At 40.9% G+C, this 25,027-nt stretch overlaps 1 protein-coding gene across 2 annotated transcripts in view; it reads right to left on the bottom strand.

Annotated features, from left to right (window-relative positions):
• GULP1 (GULP PTB domain containing engulfment adaptor 1) overlaps positions 1-25,027 on the bottom strand; it is a 134,107-nt gene that overhangs the window by 77,131 nt on the left and 31,949 nt on the right. For both annotated transcript variants that reach the window (XM_054380943.1, XM_054380942.1), the window contains exon 3: positions 11,467-11,528. In XM_054380943.1, the coding sequence (XP_054236918.1) occupies positions 11,467-11,528 (62 nt within the window). The remainder of the gene's footprint in view (positions 1-11,466; positions 11,529-25,027) is intronic.

Below are 25,027 nucleotides of genomic sequence, written 5' to 3'. Positions count from 1 at the left end.
GCTAATTCCCAAAGCAAGTCCTTATAAAAATGCAAAGTAGTCGAAGACCATCTCTAATATTCAAGGAACCATAAGCCATTCCATCTTTCTACAATTAAGGGTGTTTCAAAGTCCAGCAATGAGCTAAATCTCTTGCAGTGTTGTATCTTCAATTCAGATTACAGTTGTTGGATTTTATCTACAGTGCCAAATAATTGATTCTAAAACATTCTACCAAAAAAATGCATCTAAAGCTGTTAGCTGTTTAGAAGTATTTTTTTGCCTGATGAGAGAAATAAAACTCAGACTGCTCAAAGTAAGAGTTGAGTTAAAAAGATTGTAATTAACCAGCCAGGATGATAAAGAGAATGGAGGTGAAAGCAATCTTCACAAGATTGCTTGGGTGCAAAGGAAACTTAAAGCTTGCTCACAATAGGGAAGACTCCAGAACTACTGTAGGTTATAGATCAGATTCAGTGCAGACTAAAGGCTCTGTCCCAGTCCTGCTTTACTCCACAGCTTTAATGTATTACTCACACACTACTGAGAAAGGGACTTTAAATACTCCTCAGATACTATGCTGCAAACCCTATAATTAATTGGTGTGATCTATTTTTTCTGTCATGAATTTCTAGCTTCCATCGCTTATTTGCATTGCAAATCTATTTCATATTTGGAACTGAAGTATGTCATACAGTACTCAGACATTTCAAGAAGAATGGAGCTTATGAAGAGACCAAAGGCTCCCAAGCTGAACCTGAGAGAGGTCGAGAGCTCTGGAGAACAGATCAAAAGCTACTGCTTTGTTTTTCAATTGCAATATTGACAAATTTGGCCAATATTTTTCTATCTCACTCCCCCTCACTGAGTTTTTGTGGAGTTCTGAGTGTTGTTCAGAGGTTTTCTTTGTTTGTTTTGGGTTTGGTTTTTTGGTTTGGGGGCTTTTTTGCTTGTTTGGTTGTTTGTTTTTTTTTTACTAGAATCTACTAGAAATATACTCTTATTGATTGATTTCCCTGAGAGGGAAAAAAATGAAACACCATACATTATATTAAACAGTCCTGCATTATTACAGAGGTTTTGAAACCCTTTGGGTTTTATTAGCCCTGAGTGGTCCAGTGATGGTGCCATGCCAGTAATGGATGTGGAGCAGGTGCAGTAAACAGGCTGCTCTCTGTGGTAGCAGCCACATTACTGCACCTGTAGTGCAAGACATGAGCCACTTCCCATCCCCTACCCCTCCATTCTGCCACTCCTTGTACAATTTCAATTACTTGTATCAAAGCATTGTGTATGATACTTTTTTTTTTTTTTCTACCTATGCATGCCATTAGGAGCTTCAGGCAAACCTAAAGCTACACACAAATGGACCTTAAGAAAGAAACTGCTCATAAACTTAATTCCTTTCTTGAAAAAGGTCATCTTCTGGAGAATTAAGAGTGACGTGCAGAGCCTGAAGTTGTGCAGCTGGGTATTGTACGCAAGTGACAGAGGGCTATAGACACCTGAAAAGAGACCATGCACCTGTCAAAACTGTTCTGTTGCTATCAAATAAATTTCTCCAAACTTCTCAGCCAGTGTCGTAAAAGATACTGGCATGCCAATTGCAAACAAGTCACAGTTTTCAGAGCTTTCAGATAAGCAGCAGTAAACAGGCATACAAGAAAAAGCTCTAGGTACAGACACCTTAAACCTCACACTCACTAATTCCTGCAGTTATGGCACTGAGGGCTGCCCGAGCACACTGAACATGCAATTCATAGAGTCTTTGAGCTTGTGTGCATTTATATGCAGATGAGATATACAACTGCCCGCAAACACCATTCAGCTTCCATCACTGTACAGTGATACACTATTGACGGAAAGCGAGGAGTCGTTTGTGCTCAAAAGATCAGTCCAAGACTCAGGAGGTGCAGCCTTCATTCTTGCTCCCTTGCCAATTAGCTATGCAACCTCAGGCAAGACAGACTGGCAGCTTTTCAAAAGCACTCAGTACCCCACAGAGCATTACCAAAGGGCCAGATTTTTAAGGAAGATGAAATGTTCACCGGTTTTCACAGGGGCAAATGACAACAACTGAAACTACTCGATGCCAAACAGTTAAAACGCAGATCCCCTCCTTCAGTTACTTCTCTAAGATGATGACTGTGGCTGTTGAAACTTTAGATACAATCCTTCTGCATCACAGTTATTTAGCCTGTAGGATATCTGTGGATATAATCACAGTATCACAGTACATGAGAGGTTGGAAGGGACCTCAAGAGATCATCAGGTCCAACCTCCCTGCCAACGCAGGATCACTTAAGGGTAGTCCATACAGGAAGGCATCCAGGTGGGTTTTGAAAGTCTCCAGAGAAGCAGACTCCATGACCTCTCTGGGCAGCCTGTTCCAGGGCTGTCATCCTCTCCTATCCTTCTTGAGTTTATGTATGCAAACTTGTAAACAAGATGGCATAGGTAGGTCCATTTCCTTGAGGCAGAAAAGTCTGTTGACAGACTCTACCCCTTGCAGACCTCAGATATTCTATTGTTCAGTTCTATGATTATTCATTTTTGGCACAATAAGCCCCAAGTTTAATGACTGCAATGCATCAGAAGTAACTAAGTATTTTGGATTAGCAATTCCATGTAGAATTGTAATTTTCTGCTTTATTATTTCATTTGGGTATTTCCACAATACTTATTTTTCATCTGCTTAAGCACGGATCCACATTCATCCATCTTATGGCCTGTGACGTTTTGATACTCTCATAAAAGTTAATTGCAAGTCTGATATTAATCTTAATTATAATAAATTAAATGTAGGAAAATGAATTATTTCTTGTAATGGCCTCTTCTACTTTATGAGATTCTAATTTCCACGTTTTTGTACTCTGTTTGGACTATCTTGCTATATCTAACTTCCCCACAAAAATGTCAGCATTGTTTTTAATGGCATGGCCTGGATCTTTGCTTACTTGGAAAAAATCTGTATACAAATTTCCCCTTTTATATTCTTCCATAAATTACTTTTACTGACACAAACCTATTATAATATAGTATGCTGACTGGATAAAAAAAAAAAAAAAGGAAATTGCTAGTAGAGCTACAGCAACAATAAACTGCAATAGAAGTGCAAATTATGCCCTGAGAACATTGATTTGGTAATATCTATATGCAGATATTGAAAATACATAACTGCACCTAACACTCTACCATAACAGTTACATCATTAAGAAGCAGGGTGATATTTTAAACTCAGAATTCTTGCCCAACATAACTATATTTTAAACATAAAAATCTCATTCATCATGACAATATTTGAAACCTAAAATTCGTGTCCAAAATTGCCTGCTCCAGGAAAGTTTTATCTGCCATTCCTCAGTGACAAAAAAGTTGAAGGAGTAAGAAATTACATAAAGTTGAAAATCTAACTAAACTCTGTTTATTGCACTAAGTGTAAGATTAATACTACTAGGTACTGCCAGGGGAAGTCTTTTTGCAGGATATTTATTACTAATACTTTGGGGTTGGCCTTTCTTACAGGTGCAAGATACATATTGGATAATTTGAGAGATGAAAGATCACACTTGCCAGCAACATGGAGAGGGCATTGAGTGCACCCTCAGCAAGTTTGCCAATGACACCAAGCTGTATGGTGCCGTAGACTCCCCTGAGGGAGCAAAGGGATGCCGTCCAGAAAGGTCTTGACAGGCTTGAGAAGACCTGTCAAGAAGGCCAGTGCAAACAGCATGAGGTTCAACAAGCCGAAGTGCAAGGTCCTGTATCTGGGTCAGGCCAATCCCAGGCACAAATCCAGCCAGGGTGCAGAGTGGGTTGAGAGTAGCACTGAAGAAAAAGACTAGGGGGTGTGATGAGAAGCTCAACATGTGCCAGCAGTGAGCTCATGCAGCCCAGGAGGCAAATCCTACCCTACTGTTTCAACAGGAGTGTGGCCAGCAAGTCAAGAGAGGTGATTCTTCCCTTTTACTCTGCTCTTTTGAGATCCTCACCTCAAATACTGTCTCCAGTTCTGGTGTACCCATCATAAAAAGAACACATAGCTGTTGGAGCAAGTCCAGAGGAGGGCCACAAGGGTGATCCAAGGGCTAGACCACCTCTGTTACAAGGATACGCTGAAGGAGCTGGGGTTGTTCAGCCTAGGGGACCTTATAGCTGCCTTCCAATACCTGAAAGAATCCTACAGGAAGGCTGGAGAGGGACTTTTCATGAGGGTGTCTAGCAACAGGACAGGAGGGAATGGTTTTAAGCTGAGTGAAAGCAGGTTTACAGAACCATAGAATTAATCAGGTTGGAAAAGACCTTTGAGATCATCAAGTCCAACCTATCACCCAACACCATCTAATCAACTAAACCATGGCACTAAGTTCCTCATCTAGTCTTATTTTAAACACCTCCAGGGATGGTGACTCTACCACTTCCCTGGGCAGCACATTCCAAAGGCAAATCACTCTTTCTGTAAAGAATTTCTTCCTAACATCCAGGCTAAACTTCCCCTGGCACAGCTTGAGACTGTGTCCTCTTGTTCTGTCACTGGTTGCCTGGGAGAAGAGCCCAACCCCCACCTGGCTGCAACCTCCCTTCAGGGAGTTGTAGACAGCAATAAGGACTCCCCTGAGCCTCCTCTTCTCCAGGCTAAACAACCCCAGCTCCCTCAGCTGCTCCTCATAGGGTTTAGAGGGATTCTACAGATAAGTTTTTCAGTATGAAGGTGGTGGGTCTCTGGAATAGGCTGCTCAGGGAGGTTGTGGATGCCTCCTCCCAGGAGGCATCAAGGACAGGTTGGATGAGGCCTTGAGCAGCTGAATCTAGTTGAGAGGGGTCCCTGCCCATAGTGGGGTTGTTTGAGTAGACGGTCTCTAAAGTCCCTTCCAACCTGAGCCATTCTATGATTCATGAAACTCAACAATTCACTATTATTGACCATCACCAAAATCCCTCCATAACACAAAGTAAGAGATGTTTAATCTTTTTTCCCTTTCTTTTTTTTTTTTTTTCGGGGGGGGGGGGGGGGGGGGGGGGGGCAGGGTAGGGGTAGAAAGTTTTGCTTATTCATTGTCAAAGTTGCAAACTTCATCAAGAATCGTAGCCATGAACACGACAACATACAAAGGGTTAAAATAAGTCTGCAGCAGTAGGAAGCCATCACATCTCCTGGGAAAATAAATTCCCAAGGGTTTACTCTGCCATCATGTTGCTGTGTAAAACAGCAGCTCTTCAGCCTCCTGTAAGGTCAAAGCTACTGACTCCATAGTATACCAGTAGCCAACATAAACACCAGGGCTTGCAACACAGGTCCTCCACTCTGCAACAGGGAAAGATGTGCCTGTGGAAATCTGATACCATCCGAAGAACAGCCAAGGGACTCAAAAGGGGAACACACTTCTCATTTACCACACAGGCACACTAAACATTGTTGCTTTGGGCAGTGGCAACTTTTCATTAGCACCCCTCAGGGCAGTGTCAGTAACACGAGGACAACGAGGCTGTTTTTAAGGTTGTTGTTAGATTTTGTTCTCAAGTCACGCTTTGAGCACACTTCTTTTGGAGAAAAGAAACTGGCCTAAAATCAGGAGGACAACAGAGGTTTGTTTTTTTTTTTTTTCCTTACAGTGTGGAAAATGACACAAACATCTGTTCTTAGTTATGGAACATCACAGGAAAAAAAAAAAAAAAGAAATTTTTGAGTTGCCTTAGCATTTTTATACCCTGACAAGATGAAAATTGCCATGCTGCCCCATCGCAACGAGTCCTGTATCTTAGTATCGGATAATAGACTATCAAAACTCTCAATGAGCTTTTTGGAGTACGAATTATGGCACCCATATGCTTTCAAGTGATAATAGTCAAGACAAAACAGGATCACAAACCGATTTAACCTCCAGACCATACCAAAGTGAGTGGAGTCCTAGCATCAGTGCCTTCAGCAAGACCAAGACAGGACATGAACCTTCCAAAAAACAAACCCAACAATGACAGTAACAAAATAACAAACAAAAAACCCCAAACCAACCCCAAATCCTTCACCAATCTCCAAAAGTCTCCCCAAAACTCTCAAACCCCAAACCAATTTACACCACACATCCAAACCATGTCAAACCCCAGCAAATGTCAAAATAGCAAGCACCACAAGGACTGGGTATGATGGAAAAGGGAGAGCCATTCAAGATGCTTTCATGCATAAGGCCATCCTCATGAGATTTGGGAGTCCTGGATTTTCACTTCCAGAAGAACCAACTCTGCTCCTGTTTTCTTGCAAAGAGGATTATTGGTATAAATGGTCATGGGGGTGAATGTCCTAAGAGATGCAAGACATTGCTAATTCTCTATTAAAAGGTCCTCTCCAATTTGTAGAAAATAAAAAGTTGTCTTTATCATAGGGTTCCTTGAACTTCCAGTTAACTTTACCAGGACTTTTTAACAAGTCAACAGGCAACTCGTGGACTGCATTTTATCAACAAGCTTCCTTTAATTCTTAAAAGGTGTCTTAAGAATCAAGCAAACAAAATCCCATCTTTGTTTCTAGTAAGCTCTTCTTTTTCTGGTCATCTCAGAAGATTAGTGTCAAGAGAAAAGATTTCTTGTCTCTTCTTTATGAAGAAGAGAAAACACTATTTTTCATCCATGTAATTTGCATTCAAAAAACCCCAAACAGCTATGTAGCAGAACACATCTCACTTGCCCATGGATAAAAAACATCTCTGGTGTTGGTTTCCATCAAACTGATGAGATTTTTCTGAACATGTCATTCTTCACTCACATAATTACCTTCTGAAATAAATCAGATAAAGTGCTGTCTTTTCCTCCCAAAAAATAGAAAAGTTATATGAACAGAATATTATGGACTTAAAGTGGAACAATGTGAATGCTTGGGGATGAGGAAAAAAAATAAAACCAGTGACTTTTATTCAATATTTATTTTATGAATGCTTTCTGAGTTTTTTTAATCATTATTTCACAATGTAGCTACAGGATATGAAACCAATGGACTATTTTAGTTAAAAATCAAAGCTCTACAAAACCCCAATGAGGTACTAAGAGATAACATGCTTTCCTCTGGAAGGGAAAAATATTGTGAAACTTAATGAAACAGTACTTGAGAACTGAGGTGGAAACATCATCTAGATTTAATAAGCTTGTCATGGCTGCAAATGCCAGCAAACCTCACAAAATCTGTGCACATTTATGCCAGGTCTCCACACAAAAAGGGATCTGAGAGTGTCTGCTCAGAATGCTTGCTGACAATACCAAACTGGGAGGCTTGGCTGAGAGGCCTGAAGGCTGTGCAGCCATTCACTGAGACCTGGACAGACTGAGAGCTGGGCAGAGAGGAACCTAATGAGGTTCAACAAGAATAAGTGTAGAGTCCTGCACCTGGGAAAGAAGAATAAACTGCAGCAGTATGGGTTAGGAGGTGAGCTGCTGGAGAGCAGTCCTGTGGAGAACGACCTGGGAATCCTGGCACACAACAAATTCTGCACGAAACAGCAATGTGCCCTTGTGGCATGGAGAGCCACTGGGATCCTGGGATGCATTAAGAGGAGTGTGTCTAGCAGATCCAGGAAAGTTCTCTCCCCCTCTGCTCTGCCCTAGTGAGACCTCCCCTGGAATACTGCATTCAATTCTGGGCTCCCCAGTTCAAGAGGGACTTGAGACAGTCCAACAGAGGGCTACAAGGATGGTTAAGAGACTGGAGCACTGCACTATGAGGAGAGGCTGAGAGCCCTGGGGCTGTTCAGTCTGGAGAGGAGAAGACTGAGAGGGGATTCAATAATGTTTATAAATATTTGAGTAATCAAGAGGGAGGAGACAGCCTCTTCTCACTACTGCCCTGTGATAAAACAATGGGCAATGGACACAAACCACAGCACAGGAAGCTCCACCTTAACTTCTTTACTGTAAGGGTCACAGAGCACTGGAATAGGCTCCCCAGAGAGGTTGTGGAGTCTCCTTCTCTGGAGACTTTCAAGCCCTATCTGGATGTGTCCCTGTATGACCTGCACTAGATTCTATGGTCCTGCTGTGGCAGGGAAGTTGGACTCAATCTCCAGAGGTCCCTTCCAACCCCTATCATCCTGTGATCCTGTAAAATCCCATACCCTTTACACTCCGGTTACAGAGCAGAGTAATTCTTCCCTTGCTTTGGAACAATGAATCAAATAACTGAGAGCTCTAAATAATAATTTTCTAATGTGATCCAAATGAAAACAATGGGAAACTTCTTACAAACACATCTGCTATGTAGTACATGGCAGCTTCCTCCAAGTATTCTGACAGACCACAGAAGAGGTTGAGGATGGTCTGTAAAGTCAGATCCCACATGAAACACGAGCAGAATTGGAGAGTGTTACAGTTTGGAACTAAAACTTAGTTGTAAACAGAATTTTCCAAAGGAGTCGGACAGTTTGAGAGGGTTGGACTCCTCAGAGTTCATATTATAATAATGCTAAGTCCATCTCACTCAGCTGGCCTGAAGAACAGGTTGTATTTTGCAGCAGAAGTCTGCTCTCTCTCTTTGCTGCTCTCTGTCACTGCTTTGCTTTGGGCTTTGGGCTCTGCTGCTCTCCCTCTGACCTTGGGCTTCCCTAAGGTCCAGGGCAGGTGTGGAGAAGGGGCGTGAGTGGTTGTATAGCTCTCTGGGGCCTTTTTGTCCCCAGGAGGGGATAGAAGAGCTGAATTAATGTACAGGGTGGGGGGGCTGTGCTGTTGTTAAGCTGCGCATATGTGTATAAATACACTTTGTATATGTTTACTACCTTTTATATTTTTCTATGTATTTTCTTTTGTAAATACAATTCCATTTTCACTTTTGAATTCCGACTGCAGTGAATTTGCTCTGGGGGGGTCCAATCCAACCCATAGCAGAGAGGACATCTTGGCATATATCAGCCTAAATAAAAGGAAAGGCTTTCTTGGACTTAAGAGAATTTCTAACAAGACTGAGGACAGACTTCCTTGGGAGTGGAATTCAGTACCCCTTTCTCTCGCCCGTAAGCTGTTGACGTCATTGTTTCTACAGTTATCACCACCGAATCACCACCTTCTTTATTCTTAATTTTTTCTGCCCACCCAGACTGACATCTGTTTGTGATTTACACTCTTAAGACAATGAGACATGAAAGATGAGGGAGGTTGCTATTTTCTCTTTAAGTAAAGGCCAAAAAGGAGCAGACATTATTCAGTGTATTAATAGAATTCAGAGTGCAGCTTTCTCTTTAAACAGATGGCACACTCATCCAAGTAAGTATTCCTCTTTATCAAAAACCAAGGTGCATGGCAAGGCTATACAGTTAAATGGTAAAACATCCTTCGGTCAGAAATTCAGCTGAGGAGGACACAGAAGAAAAACATTTGCACCTGGCAATAAGCAGGAGGAGATTCCAATTTCCACTACAAACGCTTGCTCACTCTGTGGCAATACCAAGCAAAACAAAACTGCAAACACAATGTCATGGAATACCAGTACAGGAAACTGAGCCCTGGCCTGCAAAAAAAAATTTTATATTAAAAAACACCATTTCTGCAGTAATTTTATCCAGAACAGAGTATGGTGGAACCCTACTGAATTATCGTCCCTTCTACTGATCACTCAGTTCACCCAGAGTGAATGCTGATCACTGTATATTTCCCTCCTCCTTTTAGCAAACCATTTTCTCAGTTGTTATTTTGGGAAGATGCATTTCCTGAGAACAGATGTCATTAGACTAAATACAGAATCACAGAGATTGGAAAAGACCTCTGAAGATCATCTAGTCCAACTCCCCTGCTACAGCAGGATGACATAGAATAAATAACACAGGAACGTGTCTAGGTGGGCTTGGAATCTCTCCAGAGATGGAGACTCCACAAGCTCTCTGGGCAGCCTGCACCAGTGGTCTGTCACCCTCAAAGTGAAGAATTTTTTCTTTACGTTTAAATGGAACCTCATGTGTCCTGCCATGGGACACCACTGAGAGGAGTCTGGCTCCATCCTTCTGATACTGATCCTTTAATATTTGTAAGCATTTGAGATTCCCCTTTCAGTCTCCTCCAGGTGAAAGCCCAACAGCTCTCTCACCCTTCCCTCATAAGGTGGATGCCTAAAGTCCCTCCATCACCTTAATAGCTCTCTGCTGGACTCACTCAAGTAGTTTCTTCTCCCTCTTTAACTGGGGAGCCCAGAACTGGACAGGTTATTGCAGATGTGGCCTTACCAGGACAGAGTGAGGAGAACCCCTGCAGACCTGCTTATCACACTCTTAAGGCACCCTTGGAATTCATTGGCCTTCTTGGCCTTGAGGGAACATTGCTGGTTTATGATCAACCTGCTGTCCACCACCACTCCTGGGTCGTCTTCCCCAGAGCTGCTGTCCAGCACCTCAGTCCCCAACCTTTACTGATACATGGGGCTGTTTTTCCCCAGATGCAGGACTCCACATTTTCCCTTGTAAAAATTCATTCATTTGCTGCCGTCCAACTCTCCAGCCTGCCCAGGTCTGGCTGATTGGCAGCACAGCTTTCTGGCATGTCAGCCACTCCCCTCCCAGTTCTGTGTCATCAGCAAACTTGCTGAAGTCCACTCTGTCCCTTCATCCAGGTCGCTGGTGCTGAACAGGACTGGACCCAGTACTGATCCCTGGGGAACACCACTAGCCACAAGTCTCAACTATACTCTGCCTCACTGACCACAACCCTCTGAGCTCTGTCCTTCAGCCAGTTCTCAGTTCATCTTACTGTCCAATCATACCACACACACTTCTTAAGCTTGGCTGTGGGAGACAGTATCAAAAGCCTTGCTGAAATCAAGGTAAATCACAGAATCACAGAATTGTTAGGGTTGGAACGGACCTCAAGGATCATCTAGTTCCAACCCCCCTGCCATGGTTGCTGCCCTCATCATATCCACTGCACTCCTCTCTCCATCCATGACATCATAAAAGGCTACCAGACTGGCCAAGCACAACTTCCACTTGGTGAATCCATGCTGACTACTTCTGATATCCTCCTCTTCTCTTAAAATACTATTGCAAAAACTATGTGCTACTTGGGATAGGAAATCATGAGCAACACTTCAGAGTTCTACTGTGCAAAAACCCTATTATTACCCCACTGTATTTCCAGAGTTTTTGATGGTTCAATAAACCCAGCAGACAAGATCACTACTTGCTGCCTTTGCTATTGTTCAAAAGAAGTTTGTGTTACTAATTTTTATTTTTATAGTGCTGTAAGCATGCAGCCTGATGTTAAATTCTATTTAGCCTCCATTAAAAGGTAACAGAGCATCAAGCAGAAGAGGAACACTGGGTTGCCTTCAAGAACACCATCAAATAATTCATAACAAAATCAGTTTGCCATTACTTAAGAAATGCAGATTTTCCATCTACAACAGAGAGAATTACTAAGTTTTACTTTGCTAATTCATGCCTCTGCAGTTTTCAAATTCAGACTCAAGACAGAACATACCATGTTATAAAGGTAAGAGGACATAATAACTGTACATTGTCTTACCTTTGCATTATAGGGAATATAATGCTTTGATAAGGCTTCAGGAGTGTGCATCCATGTTTTGTCTACAGAAAAGCAAAATAAAAGAAGCACTGAATGGGTTATTCAAATGTTAATTTAACTATTATAGTATCTATCTGGAAAACATCAACAACCCTCCTTTTACTCAGGTAAATATCTGCTTGAGGTAAACACAGTGTATCTCACAGCTTCCCAAACATCTACATGAAAGAATCAGTTACTCCTCCTGGACACACTTCCCATTTTAATCAACTTGAAATCCAACTCCTCTCCCCAAAACATAGTTAGCCTAAGGCTGTTTGCTGTTGCCACCTCAGATCAGTTGTCCAAAGAAGTGACTGCATGTTGCACTTCTAACAATTAATTATGTGCCCCCTTTTTTTTTTTTTTTTTTTTTTTTAATGAATCATCAAGACATGAAATAGACAAAGGAAATTCTTTTGGAAAAATTACCAGAGTCATAACTGACAGCAAAAAAGCTCTAATCCTTCTACAAGAAAAAAGAAGTTGGATTATGGTAACTGATTGTGGTGGTTTGAGCTAGTCCCTAGCTTAGTTATTAGTTGTAATTAGGACACTTCTAGAGACATTTGAGTAAAAGATATATAACGTAACAGAGTAGATACAAAACGATAACAACAGATAGGTTAAGTTAATATAATTCCATTGCAGTATTGAAAACCTTGTATCTTGGAGCAGAGTTGTTTTGTTCCTTCTTTGCCAGCTCCCTCTGCTTCTGGCTTTTGGGCTGTGTTTATCCTCCCTCTGACCTTGGGCTTCTCTGCGTTAAGTCTCTTAAGGTACGGGGTGGGGCAAGAGGGAGTGTGTGGTTTGTATAGATGTCTTGGGACAAAGAGCTGACCTCAAAGGTACAGGGGAGGGTCCTGTGCTGCTGTTATGCTTTGTATACATATGCAAATAAATTCTGTACATGTTTATTGCCTTTTATACTGTTATATTTAGTGTCTTTTGTAAACACAACTCCATTTTCCCTTCCAAATTCTGAGTGTGGTGAGCTTTGCTCTCTGGGGCAGATTTCCAAAAAATGTAAGTTAATGGAGGGAATCTAATTCAACCCATAACACTGATTCAGAAGCTTAAATCTTCTTTCATCTTTTTCTTAATCAATTTACATCTTTTCCTTTAATGTTTTTCCCATCACAACACAGCGCTAGAGTCTTTCTTTTCCCACTGCATGTTTCATACGGTGACGTGATTAATTAGAATCATAGACTCATAGAATGGTCCGGGTTGGAAGGGACCTCCAAAGCTCATCTAGCCCAACCCCCTCTGCAGTAAGCAGGGACATACTCAACTAAATCCGGTTGCCCAGAGGCCTGTTGAGCCTCACTTCATTATTTGTGAATGATTTCACTTTCATTTTAATGGCCATTTACAATGTTCTACCCCTAATTTAAGGTGGAATTCCAAATACCAGGGAAAAAAAAAAAAAAACAAAAAACACCATATTTTTGATTAGAAGTTTAGGACAGTTAATTTAGTTTTTTTCAATTTTCTCATTTGAAGGCATTTAAGGGGAAAAAGCAGTAAGATGTTCTAAAATACTACATTGTGTTACCAACCGCACGAGAGACTAACAGTTGAGTATTATTTCATACTCCGCACATCCAATATTTAGCAGTATTTTTAGCATGAGACTGCTCCTGGTTTAATTAGTATGAATTAAAGTCACAAATCTGGAACTTTATTGAATTAAGTAATAGAATAAGAGCTTGAAGCAAAATTCTACCCTTGGATAGTCATAGATAATTCCCCTTATTTTTAATGGGAGTTGCAGCTATAGCAAATTACTAATTCTTGTTGTTAGTTACAGACAGGAAAAAACAAAAATCCTCTTCACTTCAAACTCTTCAAGAGCAAAAGCTGTGACATTTGTTCACAATAAACCAAGTGGTTTTGAATATACAGAAGCAAGAAAACTGTTAACACATTCTCCATAGTCATCACAGAAACAGGATCAAAACCACCACACTGGGAAAAAAAATCTTTTTTCTTTACCCAAATTTCAATTTAGATAATAGCAATGTTCAGCTCCGTTACTGAAGAGTGATAATACCACTTCTTTATTAAGGAAGCATGATTTGTCCATTCCACAGTAGCCAGAACTATGACCAGTGGCTCTTCCCTTCTATTGTGATTTGTGTTTGGAACACTGGAACCGAGAACCACACTTTTTTTCCAGAATATTTTAAGACTTGAAGCCTGATCTCCATTCTGAGTACAGTATCAAAAGCTGATGTTATCCACGAGTATAAAAATAGCAATCACAGTGGATTGGGAACTTTAGAATAAAGCCCAACAAGCCAAAAGAAAACTGTAAGGATTCTATTTCAAGTCAGTGCACTGCTGAAAGCCAGGTGAGGATGGGACTTGATGGCCCCATCGAGGAAGCTGGCACTTAGGAGTGGTTGAGCATTGGAACAGGCTGCCCAGGGAAGTGGTGGAGTCACCATGCCTGGAGGTGTTCAAAAAACCTGTAGACATGGCACTCTGGGACATGGTTCAGTGGGCATAGTGCTGTTGAGTTGGCAGCTGGACTCGGAGACCTTAGAGGTCTTTTCTAACCTTAATGATTCTGCGATTAAGGAAAGACTCTCCCTGCCCCACCATGTTAACTGCAGCAGAGCAAAGACCTGCCCAGTGCAAATTTCAACTCTGAAATATGCACTCATATTGCTAATGTCAATGTTTGACTTGTCTGCTTTTTACTTGTCAACCATTTATTCACTTCAGCAAGATATTGGCATATTCATAAATAAATAAAGGAACAATCTAATCAAAAGGCTTGAAAATATTAAATCTCTTAAAAAACAACAAATCTCTTAAATTAAATCTCTTAAAAAAACAAACAGTATGCTGCTCATTTCAGTGACTGGTACTAGTACAGACAAGCCACATGTCTACAGCTTCTAAAGAAATTTTACAATTGTCTATACAGGTATCAGCAAAACTATTCCCTGCAAATATTTCTTCTTCCCCTCTTCCCATCCCCAAGCTAGGCAAATTCAAATCTGAAAATCATGATTTAAGTTGTGTAGCAAGTTAGAAATGTTGGTCTCAATTAAACAGCTCATCATCTTTTCAATATTATAAGTAGGTACAAAGCTTTACTTTAAAGCCTTTTTTGTTTGTTTGGGTTTGTTGGTTTTTTGTTGTTTTTTTTTTTTTTTTTCCACGTCATCCACATACTTACCAACCTCAATTTGTGATACTACAGGGATTCCAGCAAGGAAAAATATTACCACAAAAGTATTTCAGTAACTGTTGGCACCTCTGGTTAGAGGGAAAATTAGGAAGAAATGTTGAGGGCCATGAAGATGATCAGAGAGCTGCAGCACCCCTCTTCTAAAGACAGGCTGAGAAAGTTGGGATAGTTCAGCTTGAAGAAGAGAAGGCTCTGGACAGATCTTCTAGCAGCCTTCTAGTATCTGAAGGGAGCTAAGAGCTGGAGAGGGACTTCTTACAGATACTTTTAAGATATGGATGCCTGTAAGTAGGTTTTGACAAGAAAGAACAGATTTACATTAGACATGAGGATGGTAAGACACTGGAACGGTTTGCCCTGAGAAGTTGTGAAGGCTCCGACCTTGAAGTCTTCAAAGCCAGCCTGGATGGGGCCTTGAGCAAGCTAGTCTAGTAGGAGGTGTCACCGCCCACAGCAGAACATTGGAACTAGATGACCTTAACATCCCTTCTAACCCAAACCATTCTATGCTTCTATGAAATACAGAAGGGTACTCTCAGCTCAAAAGGAAACCAGTAACTTATCATGGGACCAAAAAGATGTTTGGATTCTACGGGTATTGTGCCATTAAAACAATGAGCCAACAAACTGCATTTCCAAAATCCACATGTAGATCTGCAGACGCTGTGACAGAGGTGTTAAAGAATTCCATTGGCACCAGAAGCCCCTTTCCTAAAGACAGGTAATAATGACATCATGGTGGCACTTTGGAAAGAACCCTTAATTCTAACTGAAATCAGCATAAGGCTAAATCCACACTGATAACAAAGATGTGAAAAAAATCATGCAAGCTATTACAGGGAAGTTTGGCTCCATCATTTCCTTCTGAATTGTGAGCTTTGATTTTGGAGTTAGGCTGCTCTCAGCAGCTGTTTGGGACACTGCTTAGGGACAGTTCGACTTCACCAAATTTCAGACATGCAATAACCCAGAGAAATATGAAAAAAATAAAGCCTACAGCATAATCAATTGTTTAAACACCTGATGCATATGTGGCTTTTGCCTTGCATTACTCCTCACTTTCTAAATGAATTTTAAACAGGTTATCACAGCTTAGTACTTAATTATTCATTCTGAAGCAACCAAATATGAAACTCAACAGTGAAAATCACAGTTCATATTATTATTTTATTAGTTACACAGCAGCAAGAGTTCTAGATACTTTATAGATAAATAAATCAGTAAGTCCTAAAGAAAGGACCAAAAGCTTAGATAAACCCCAAACTGACAACTGCATGCATCTAAGAGAACAGCAATGAAAAGTGAAACCTAGATATTTTAGATCTTAGCTGAAGCTCTGAATCTAGGTTGCCTTAGCATTTATATTAAAGTTTAAGTAAGTGCCTAATAATTTTATGAGAATGATGAGTTAGAGCCATCCAGAGTCCATTAAAACCTAAGCAGAGTTTAGCTTGCATGGGATATGAGACATTCTAAGAGGAAAAAGCCTAAGTATGTGGTGGTTTTCTCAAACCTGCTGGAACTGTGTGGAAGGAAAGAGGGGGGAAAGGATGGCTGTTGAGAATTCAAGGGCACAGGGTAAACCACAGCCCTGCTTGAAGAGATTTAGTAATCTTGAAGCCTCTACACAATACCTCCTCCTGTGCATGGCATGCTAACTTTGTGACACAGGCTTTTGGAGAGCCCCTGTGGCAGCAGCACAGCTTCCCCTTCAGTTCTTAAGAGAACTGGAGTTGGGTGAGAGTTTCTCAGATTTTGCTCCCTGCCAGCATACATTAATCTTCTAAAAGAACAGCAGGAAAATTGCATAGAATTGACATGTGGATGAGCCAGGGTTTGACACTTGGAATTGCAAGGGTGGAGGCAGGAGGCTGGGTCAGAGGATTAACCATGCTTAGAATTAAGACTCCACTCCTTCTTAGCCCTCTTTGAATCATGCCAGCCCTTTACAAGCTGCTTTTCACACTAAATGCTTGGTCATCACACAATCTGGGACCACCAGTGTAAGTCATTTCAGAGCTTTCAGTGGTGACAGAAGAGCCAGGGAAGAGGAACACGCTGACAAATGACATGCTGAAGTCAACAGATTCAGGGACTTCATAAAGTATCCAGACAACTATGCTGCACTTAGCAGAGGATGACACTAGGTTAGATAACAGCACAGCCAACCATCTATCTACTGAAAAGGAAAGTAATAACAGTGCCAAGAAATTGTTCTCCCTTTGAGATTAATTTCTCCACACATTACTGCCCACAGATAATACAGAACGGATTTAGCAGACAGGCATTGATGAACCATTTTATAAATGGCAAAACAATGCTCCACAGAGCAAGTTGAGTTAACTTCTTCCCTAAGCCCCACTCTCATTATTAATTCATGCGTGCTAAAAGTGGCTCTACTGAATATGCATTTATCAAAGCATGTGAGATCTTGCGGCCATTCCATTTACTACGAAGGCAGAGAAAGATGGAAAGACGGATTTAAACTTTTTTGTTTGTTTGCTTGTTTTTGTTTTAGTGCTACAGTGAAAATACAGGCATCTCTGGCAGGTAAAAATTAAAGCCTTTGTTCCTGACTGAATCAAAATCTCTTTGACATCAATAGATGTTCTCCTTGCTAACAGAAGTGCTCTTGGAACTGTCTTTTCTTCCTGCTTCACAAAACTTGCCATGGAAAGGAAGATCTGACTTGACAATCAGCCTAGTAACTGTCTCCTGAAAAAGAGAGAATCCCAAGAGACCAGAGCTACATCTAGGTAGGAAAAACTCAGGGAATAAATAGCTTATTTGCTCCAATGTGTGTATAGCCACAGCCTTCAGTTTTCCTAAATTATCTATTTTTGTATGAAGAAAACCTTCAGAATGGGACATATGGGAATTGTCATCCTGTACTATCACTTCCTCTACCCTGCACTGCATCAGGCAAGTTCTCACAAGTCTCACATCTGCTAGTCAGAGAAGGTAGAGTCTGTCTTCTTGACTACTGCAGGCAAGGAATGAGCCATTGATCCATAAGACCCGATGCTCACCACCAGAGTTTCCATCTGAATGCAATACCTAAATATTATTAACCAACATAAACCCACCCATATTCTTCTACAGCTCTGCTCTACTATTTGTTCCAACCCCATTCTAGAAGAATGACTGAGCACAATCTGTATGTCTAATAGCAGCAATTCATTCAAGTTATTACCAGGTTACTATGATTAAGCAATTTGAACTGAGTCATATTCTGCCCTAAGTGCATAGGGGCAAATACCCATCCATATACATAATTAAAAAATAATTACTTTTGTTATTTCTTTCTTTTTCCTTCTTCTTTTTTTGAAACATAAGATGTTCTTCAGAGGCATATTTATTCTTTGCCAAGACAATGGAGCTATATATCGTTAGAACACAGCGAGCTTTGCAGATTGTTTCACCTTTCTGTGTCCTTCTCCCATAAAATTTAGGGCCACGGGAATAGCTTTAAACAGCTGATTATTAAAATAGCAAAATGATATCACAGAATGATGGGTTGGCATAGTTACAAAATGAAAAAGTCTAGTCTTACATTACCTGCAGTTTGCAATACTCACTACATACCCTACACATTTTAGAGCATAGAGCTTCCAGATACAAATACTACTGAATAGGTTTTGACAAGGAAGTAAAATAGGATCAAAATAACAACATTTAGGTTAGACCTAAGAAAGAAATTCTTCACTATGAGGATGGTGAGGCACTGGAACAGGTTGCCCAGAGAAGCTGTGGAGGCTCCAAGCCTCAAAGTGTTTGAAGCCAGGTGGATGGGGCCTTGAGCAACTTGGTCTAGTAGCAGGTGTCCTTGTGCACGGAAGGGGAAGTTGGAACTGAATGATCTTTAAGGTCCTTCCCAACTCAAACTGTTCAATGATTCATGATTCTACTATGATAATTTGTGTGTACACCCAGTGATTAGCAAATCATTGCTTTTGCACTTCTACTTTGGTGAAGTTAAGAACTTATAATGAGTTCATCTTTCTAAATCCACAGAGAAGAAAAAGAAGAAAAAACAACCAAACAAAAAAAGGCAAGAAAACAGAAGAAGAATTATGAACTCTTTAATCCTTTATCCCCTATGCCTTCTTGCCACAAGAGGAGCTATACCGTGCCTCTGATAAAAGCTTCTAGTTGAAGTCAAAAAATGAGATTACTAAAGCAGGATAATTTATTTGAAGTGATCATATTTTCACCAGTTTTCACTAAGAATTATGTAGATCAAACCTCCAACTCAGCACTTTGCTTCTGGACTCAGAGTTCAATCACCTATTCCTGTGTAACTATATGGAAATTTGGAAAAATATTAGTTAAGGTTGTCAAGAATTGTTAAAAAAAGAACTTTTTGAAGAATTTCCAACTGTTAACGTAAGAAAATTACACATGGCACTTCCCTAGTACACAACAAAGCACAGGGGACAGGAATGTGAATCTCAACACAGAGTAGCATTTTGATTTTCACAGAATCACAGAATGTTAGGGGCTGAAAGTGACCTCAAAAGATCATCCAGTCCAAGCCCCCTGCCAGAGCAGGATCATCTATACCACATCACACTGGCGGGCTGTGAATATCTCTAGAGAGGGAGACTTCACAACCCCCCTGAGCAGCCTGTTCCAGTGTTCCAGCACCCTCACAGTGGAAAAAAAAATAAAATTCTTTCCTCATGTTTCCATGGAACTTCCTGTGCCTCAACTTCCACCATTACCCCTTGTCCTGTCATTGGGAATCACTGAGCAGAGCCTGACTCCATCCTCTTGGCACTCATCTTTTACATATTTACAAACATTAATGAGTTCTAATTCAGGATTATTAAAATAATGGCATAGAAACATTTACTTGGAACTATTTCTTTTAAATGCAAATAAACTGTAAAGAGAAGAAAGCAGTGAGAGCGACCGTTCACAACAACTACAAAATCTACATCTGCAGCTACCTCTCACTTATATACCTAGAGTATATCCTTTTATGTATCTAAAAGCAAGCACAGCATGGAGCCAGTGAAGAGCTGCTTCTGCAGGTGATTCAGCAGGGCCCAAAGAAAATGGAGTAGTCACAGAAGCCAAAGGTAGAGATTGCAAGTCTGTGTCCAAGAATGACATGGAGCTGTTGGAGTGAGCCCAGGGGAGGGCCACACCGATGATGCAAGGGCTGGAGCACCTCTGCTATGAGGACAGGCTGAGGAAGCTGGGGTTGTTCTGCCTAGAGATGACTCGGGGGGAAACCTTTTTGCTGCCTTCCAACATACGAAGGAATCCTACAGGAAGGCTGGAGATGGACTTTTCATAAGGATATCTAGCAATAGGACTAAAAGGATTAGTTGGAAGCAGAGGGAGTACTCTCTTCCTGGATCTTAGGAAGAAGTTCTTCAGTACGAGGGCGGTGAGACTCTGGAATAGGTCACCCAGGGAGGCTGTGCATGCCTTATCCCTAGGGTGTTCATGGCCAGGTTGGATGAGGCCTTGAGCAGCTGAGTCCAGTTGAGAGGCATTCCTGCCCATGGCAGGGTGGTTGGAGTAGATGATCTCTAAAGTTCCTTCCAACTTAAGCTATTCTACAATTTCACAAAACTGCATTTTCCTGAGGGATATGTTTTGGATGTTCTCTGCAATTTTCCAACAGCTTTGCAAGATAAAGTCCACTGAAAGTAGTCACTGTCATTTCTACCAAGGTAGAGCTGGTAGACATCCAAATGTACTTCATACAGAATAATACATCTTGTCTTTAATTAGACAGTTAACTAGTGATCTGTCTACATAACTCAAGCATTTAGGTTGTAGCTTGGGCAAGTAATTTGGACAAGAAGTCTGCATCATACACTAGTAACAACTTAGATCAAGAATTTATTAGCTTGTAGTTCTCAAAAGATGCTTGCCAAGCTACCATGCAAATCATGTAACATTCCATAAATTAGGCTGCTTACATTTTAATAGGGTGGAAACCAAAAAGCTTGAGACTTTTTCAATGCTCTTCCCATTCTAAAGCTAGCATTTAGCACTTTATGGATAAGCAATACACCAAAGTTCTTCAAAGGAGCTCCTTAGGTTTTTGCAGAAGCCACAAAACAGGTACTGTGGTAAATATTGTTGTTAAATGTCTAGAATACTCTTTAAAGAAGGTGATAGATAAGATTATTTCTTCAATACCTTTCTGAAGATAATGCAAATAGAATAGCCAACAGGAAATTATCCTCCTATTCTCATGATAACAGAAAGAAAAGAAAACTTAGGCTTATCTGTGCAGGCCCAACGTGAAACCTGTGAGCGAAGCTTCCAAAGCACGCTCCCATTTTTAGCTATGCATCCTCTTAAGGCACACTGTAGTCATTTCTTTTCTACACAATTAGATCTGTTCCTCCTGTTTTCAGAACGCAAATAAATACATACACAGTTCCACACAAATGCATGCAAACACACAAACATGCTGCAAGCTTGGCCACTTCATCCCACCAACAGAAAAAGATTTGGTCCTTGCCAAAAGGAGGTAGTAACCCTTCAGCTCTCCTTGTTGGGGTATTTGAAAGGGTACATCCATAGCCTAACAAGATCAATTTAATAGCAGAATCACTGAATCATTTTATACAAATTACACTTATCCAGTTACCAGTCTAGAAAAAAAGGGACTTGGTGACTGAATAGTGGGTTTCCCCATTTCAAAATCCAAGGAGCAGGACTTGGGACACACAAACCCTCTTTGTGGAGATACTGCAAAAGTATGAAGGTAACTGATTTTTGTGTCAAGTGAGATTAATTGAATACAGAAATATTTGGTATACAAAACATGTATTCTTTTTTCCTCCCAAACCTGGCTCTTGAAAAAAATGTATTAAAAAAACAAAAAAAAACTACAAACATCAAGCAGCAGTTTTTTTTGGGGTGGAGGCAGAGAAGATTTAGACCTAGTTTGGGTTCAGGGATTTTTAATTTTTTTTTTCTTGGAAGGTCATGAGTGCTTTTATGAAAGGACAAAGAGTATCTGAAGACCACAATGGGCAAAACTGAGACTACATAGACAATGAGCAGCTGAGGGAACTGGGATTGCTTAATCTGGAGAAGAGGAGGTTGAGGGGAGACCTCCTCACTCTTCACAACTCCCTGAAAGGAGGTTGCCGTGAGGGGGGTGTTGGCCTCTTCTCCCAAGCAACAAGTGATAGGACAAGAGGAAATGGCCTCAAGTTGCACCAGGAGAGGTTTAGATTGACTATTAAGAAAAAAAAAAAATCTTTACTGAAAGAGTGGTCAACCATTGGAACAGGCTGCCCAGGGAGGTGGGGGAGTCACCAAAACGAAGTACTGGTAATATTGTAAATGGGCGTCTGTACTCTGAAGAGCACTGCTCTGATTTAAGACAGAAGAGACTCTCCCAATACACAAGACTCCTGTCATATATCTTATCTATGAGGAAATTTTTCTCTAAAGAAGCAAGGTTAATTTAGAGACGAGCTCATTTCTCTCTCCTAGCCACTCATATTTCTCTTGCAACTATTCTGTGAAAGCGCAGGTTGCTATCCAGCCTCTAACAGTGCTTTATGATGGCAGCGAGCACCATTCCCCACAGGCTGCGTGCCAAGATGTTTCCAGGTGAAGACAAGACAAGAAGACTCTTATTGTGAAAGGTGAAAGCATTTATTGCCTAAGCATCTTTACAAAAAGCCAAAAGCACTAAGCAAAAAGCACTAAGCACAAGCAAAGCCCCTCCTGTGTTATAGTCAACTTATACACTTTTCTAATACAGAGCTGTCACATCCCAATTGGCTCTCCTTCCACTGACATGGGTCCAAGCAAAGCATACAATAGGTTAATACTGACAAACAAGCTTCTCAACATATCCAGTCAACTTCTGCCTAGTCTGTCTCTTCAGTTACAAGATGTTTACATTCCTTCCAACTGAAAGACAAAACATAGCCTTCTCAAAAGCTGTTCAAAGTTAGCTATCTTCTTAGAGTGCTTCTCTTCTTGCTTTGTCTACCAATGCCTGTCAATGATGAAATCATTGCCTGAACACTTAGGAGGAAAGTTCAGGTGAGAACAGAGCTCTTCAGCAAGTACTGCACAGTCCAAATCATCCTAGTCACCAGCTTACCCGTTTCAAGAAGATAAAGAGCTATGCCACTAACTACTGTCTTCTCCATTTACAGCATATTAAAAGGCTAGTACAGATTAGGGGACACTTAATCTTATAAATGTGCACAACTCAGATAATCTTTGGCTATTATGGAAGTACCACTTCCATCTGTTTCAATTCCTCTCAAATCCTGTGTAGAAGAAAATGCAGCTCCAAGCTAAACGAATGATGCAAACTTGTAATTAGCACAAATGCTACCAGCACAGCCAGCAGGAGACTAATCTGGATTTAGAGAGAACTGCTGCTAAGGAAGTCATGGCACTAAGATAGTTAACTCCTCAAAATATCCACACACCTATGAACAGAAGAAACTCACAAACAACCCTACAAAGTACAGGCATGGTAATTGTTGTATCTCTGAGGTCTAGGAGTAAAATCAGGAAATATAATAAAGGAAGTTCAGCAATTGAACCTGTTTGAACCTGTTCTTAAATGCAGTTATTAGACATGAATGCTGACACTGCTAAGCTTTTCTGAACTTCCATTGACATGAAAAATATGCAATGTGAATTCAGTCTTGACAACTGCTTAACTGAAATTTGCATTTTTCCTAGGATACCAGAGTGGAAATGTTGTGTGTATTACTATGAATAAAATAAATGGATGACAGAATTTAATTCTTCTGGTTGCTTGAGTTCTGAATTGCTTTTATGAATCCACAATAACTGCATTTCATTGTACCTGACAGCTATCTTGCGTGAGATCTTTTTCTTCTTGAGGCAAAGAGAACAGCATACAAAAATCAAGGGAACCACAAAGTAAATTCACTGAAATCCCAAGAATTTAGGTGAGGTTAGGAAAAAATTTCTAATGAAAAAGTGAAAACAGAAAGGAATGAAGGCAGGTTCCACAAATAATCCCAGATACCAGAGAATACAACTTCACCTATTTGACCATAAAGGCAACAGGCAGACACTAGCAAGGGCAAGGAGAACTAGAGAAAGAACATTTTAGCACTTTGGGTGTAACTCAAAACAGGGAGGAAACACAATTAGTCTGTTTCTGAAACTTCATCTGAACTGATTTTTTTTTTTCTTTTTAAAGGATAAAAACTGCACTGAGACAAAACAGTATCTCAAGCTTCTTTCCCAGCGGTGATAAATCAATCCAAATATTGAAATGGTCTCTAAAATCACTTGGAAAAAACTAGACAACACTATTAAGCAGCTGGTAGGTACATACCACTCGACAGAAGGGTTTTCATGTAAGGTCAGAAAGGACCTGCAAAGTTAATGCAGTTCAACCTCCCCACAGTCAGCACGGTCTTCCTCAACTACACCAGGTTTCCCAGGGCCTCGTCAAGCCTCACTTTGAATATCTCCAGGGAAAGGGCTTCAACCACCTCCCTGGGCAACCTGTTCCAGTGTTCCACCACCCTCCTAGTAACTTGTTCCTAACATCCAATCTAAATCTACTCTTCTCTAGTTTGAAGCCATTGCCCCTTGTCCTATCGCTCCAGGCCTTTGTAAACAGTCTCTCTTCACCCTTCCGGTAGACCCCCTTCAGGTACTGGAAGGTTGCTATTAGGTCTCCCCAGAGCCTTCTCTTCTCTAGGCTGAAGAAACCCAGCTTGCTCAGCAGAGGTGCTCCAACCCCCTGATCATTTTTGTGGCCCTCGTCTGGACCCAATCAATCAGGCCCACGTCCTTCCCGAATTGAGGGCTCCAGACCTGTACACAGTACTCCAGGTGAGGTCTCACCAGAGCGGAGCAAAGTGGCAGAATCACCTCTCTGGATCTGCTGGCAAAGCATCTTTTGATGCAGAGCAGGACGTGATTTGCCTCAGCGCTTACAAAGACCATGGACTATGGATTTTAGCTTATTCCTCAGCATCCATTGCGCTGATGGGGCATCAAATGACCTTTCATCTGGTTCTGTACCCTTTGTGAGCAAGTCTATCTTCCTTTTAGGATCAAATTATGTCCATTTATACTCTGGACTACTTAGGTTCCCCCGGCTTTAAGAATTAAATGTACTAGCCATACAAGGATCAGCGAGGCGATCATTTTGTGCTGGTATGGCTGGTATGGCACATTCCTTTTACTTCCACCTTTGATATTGATACCAAAGCAGGAATTCTGGATGTGTAAACAAAACATTTACACTTACTCCAACTGTGTTTACACAATTAAAGGAGGGGCTCTAGCTCAGTGTGCATCACACACTTCAGGATCTTT

Source organism: Indicator indicator, chromosome 5 (genome assembly GCF_027791375.1).
Source record: "Indicator indicator isolate 239-I01 chromosome 5, UM_Iind_1.1, whole genome shotgun sequence".
NCBI classification, from domain to species: domain Eukaryota; kingdom Metazoa; phylum Chordata; class Aves; order Piciformes; family Indicatoridae; genus Indicator; species Indicator indicator.
The sequence above is the reverse complement of the archived record's forward strand: the minus strand, read 5'-3'. Positions and strand labels throughout refer to the sequence as shown.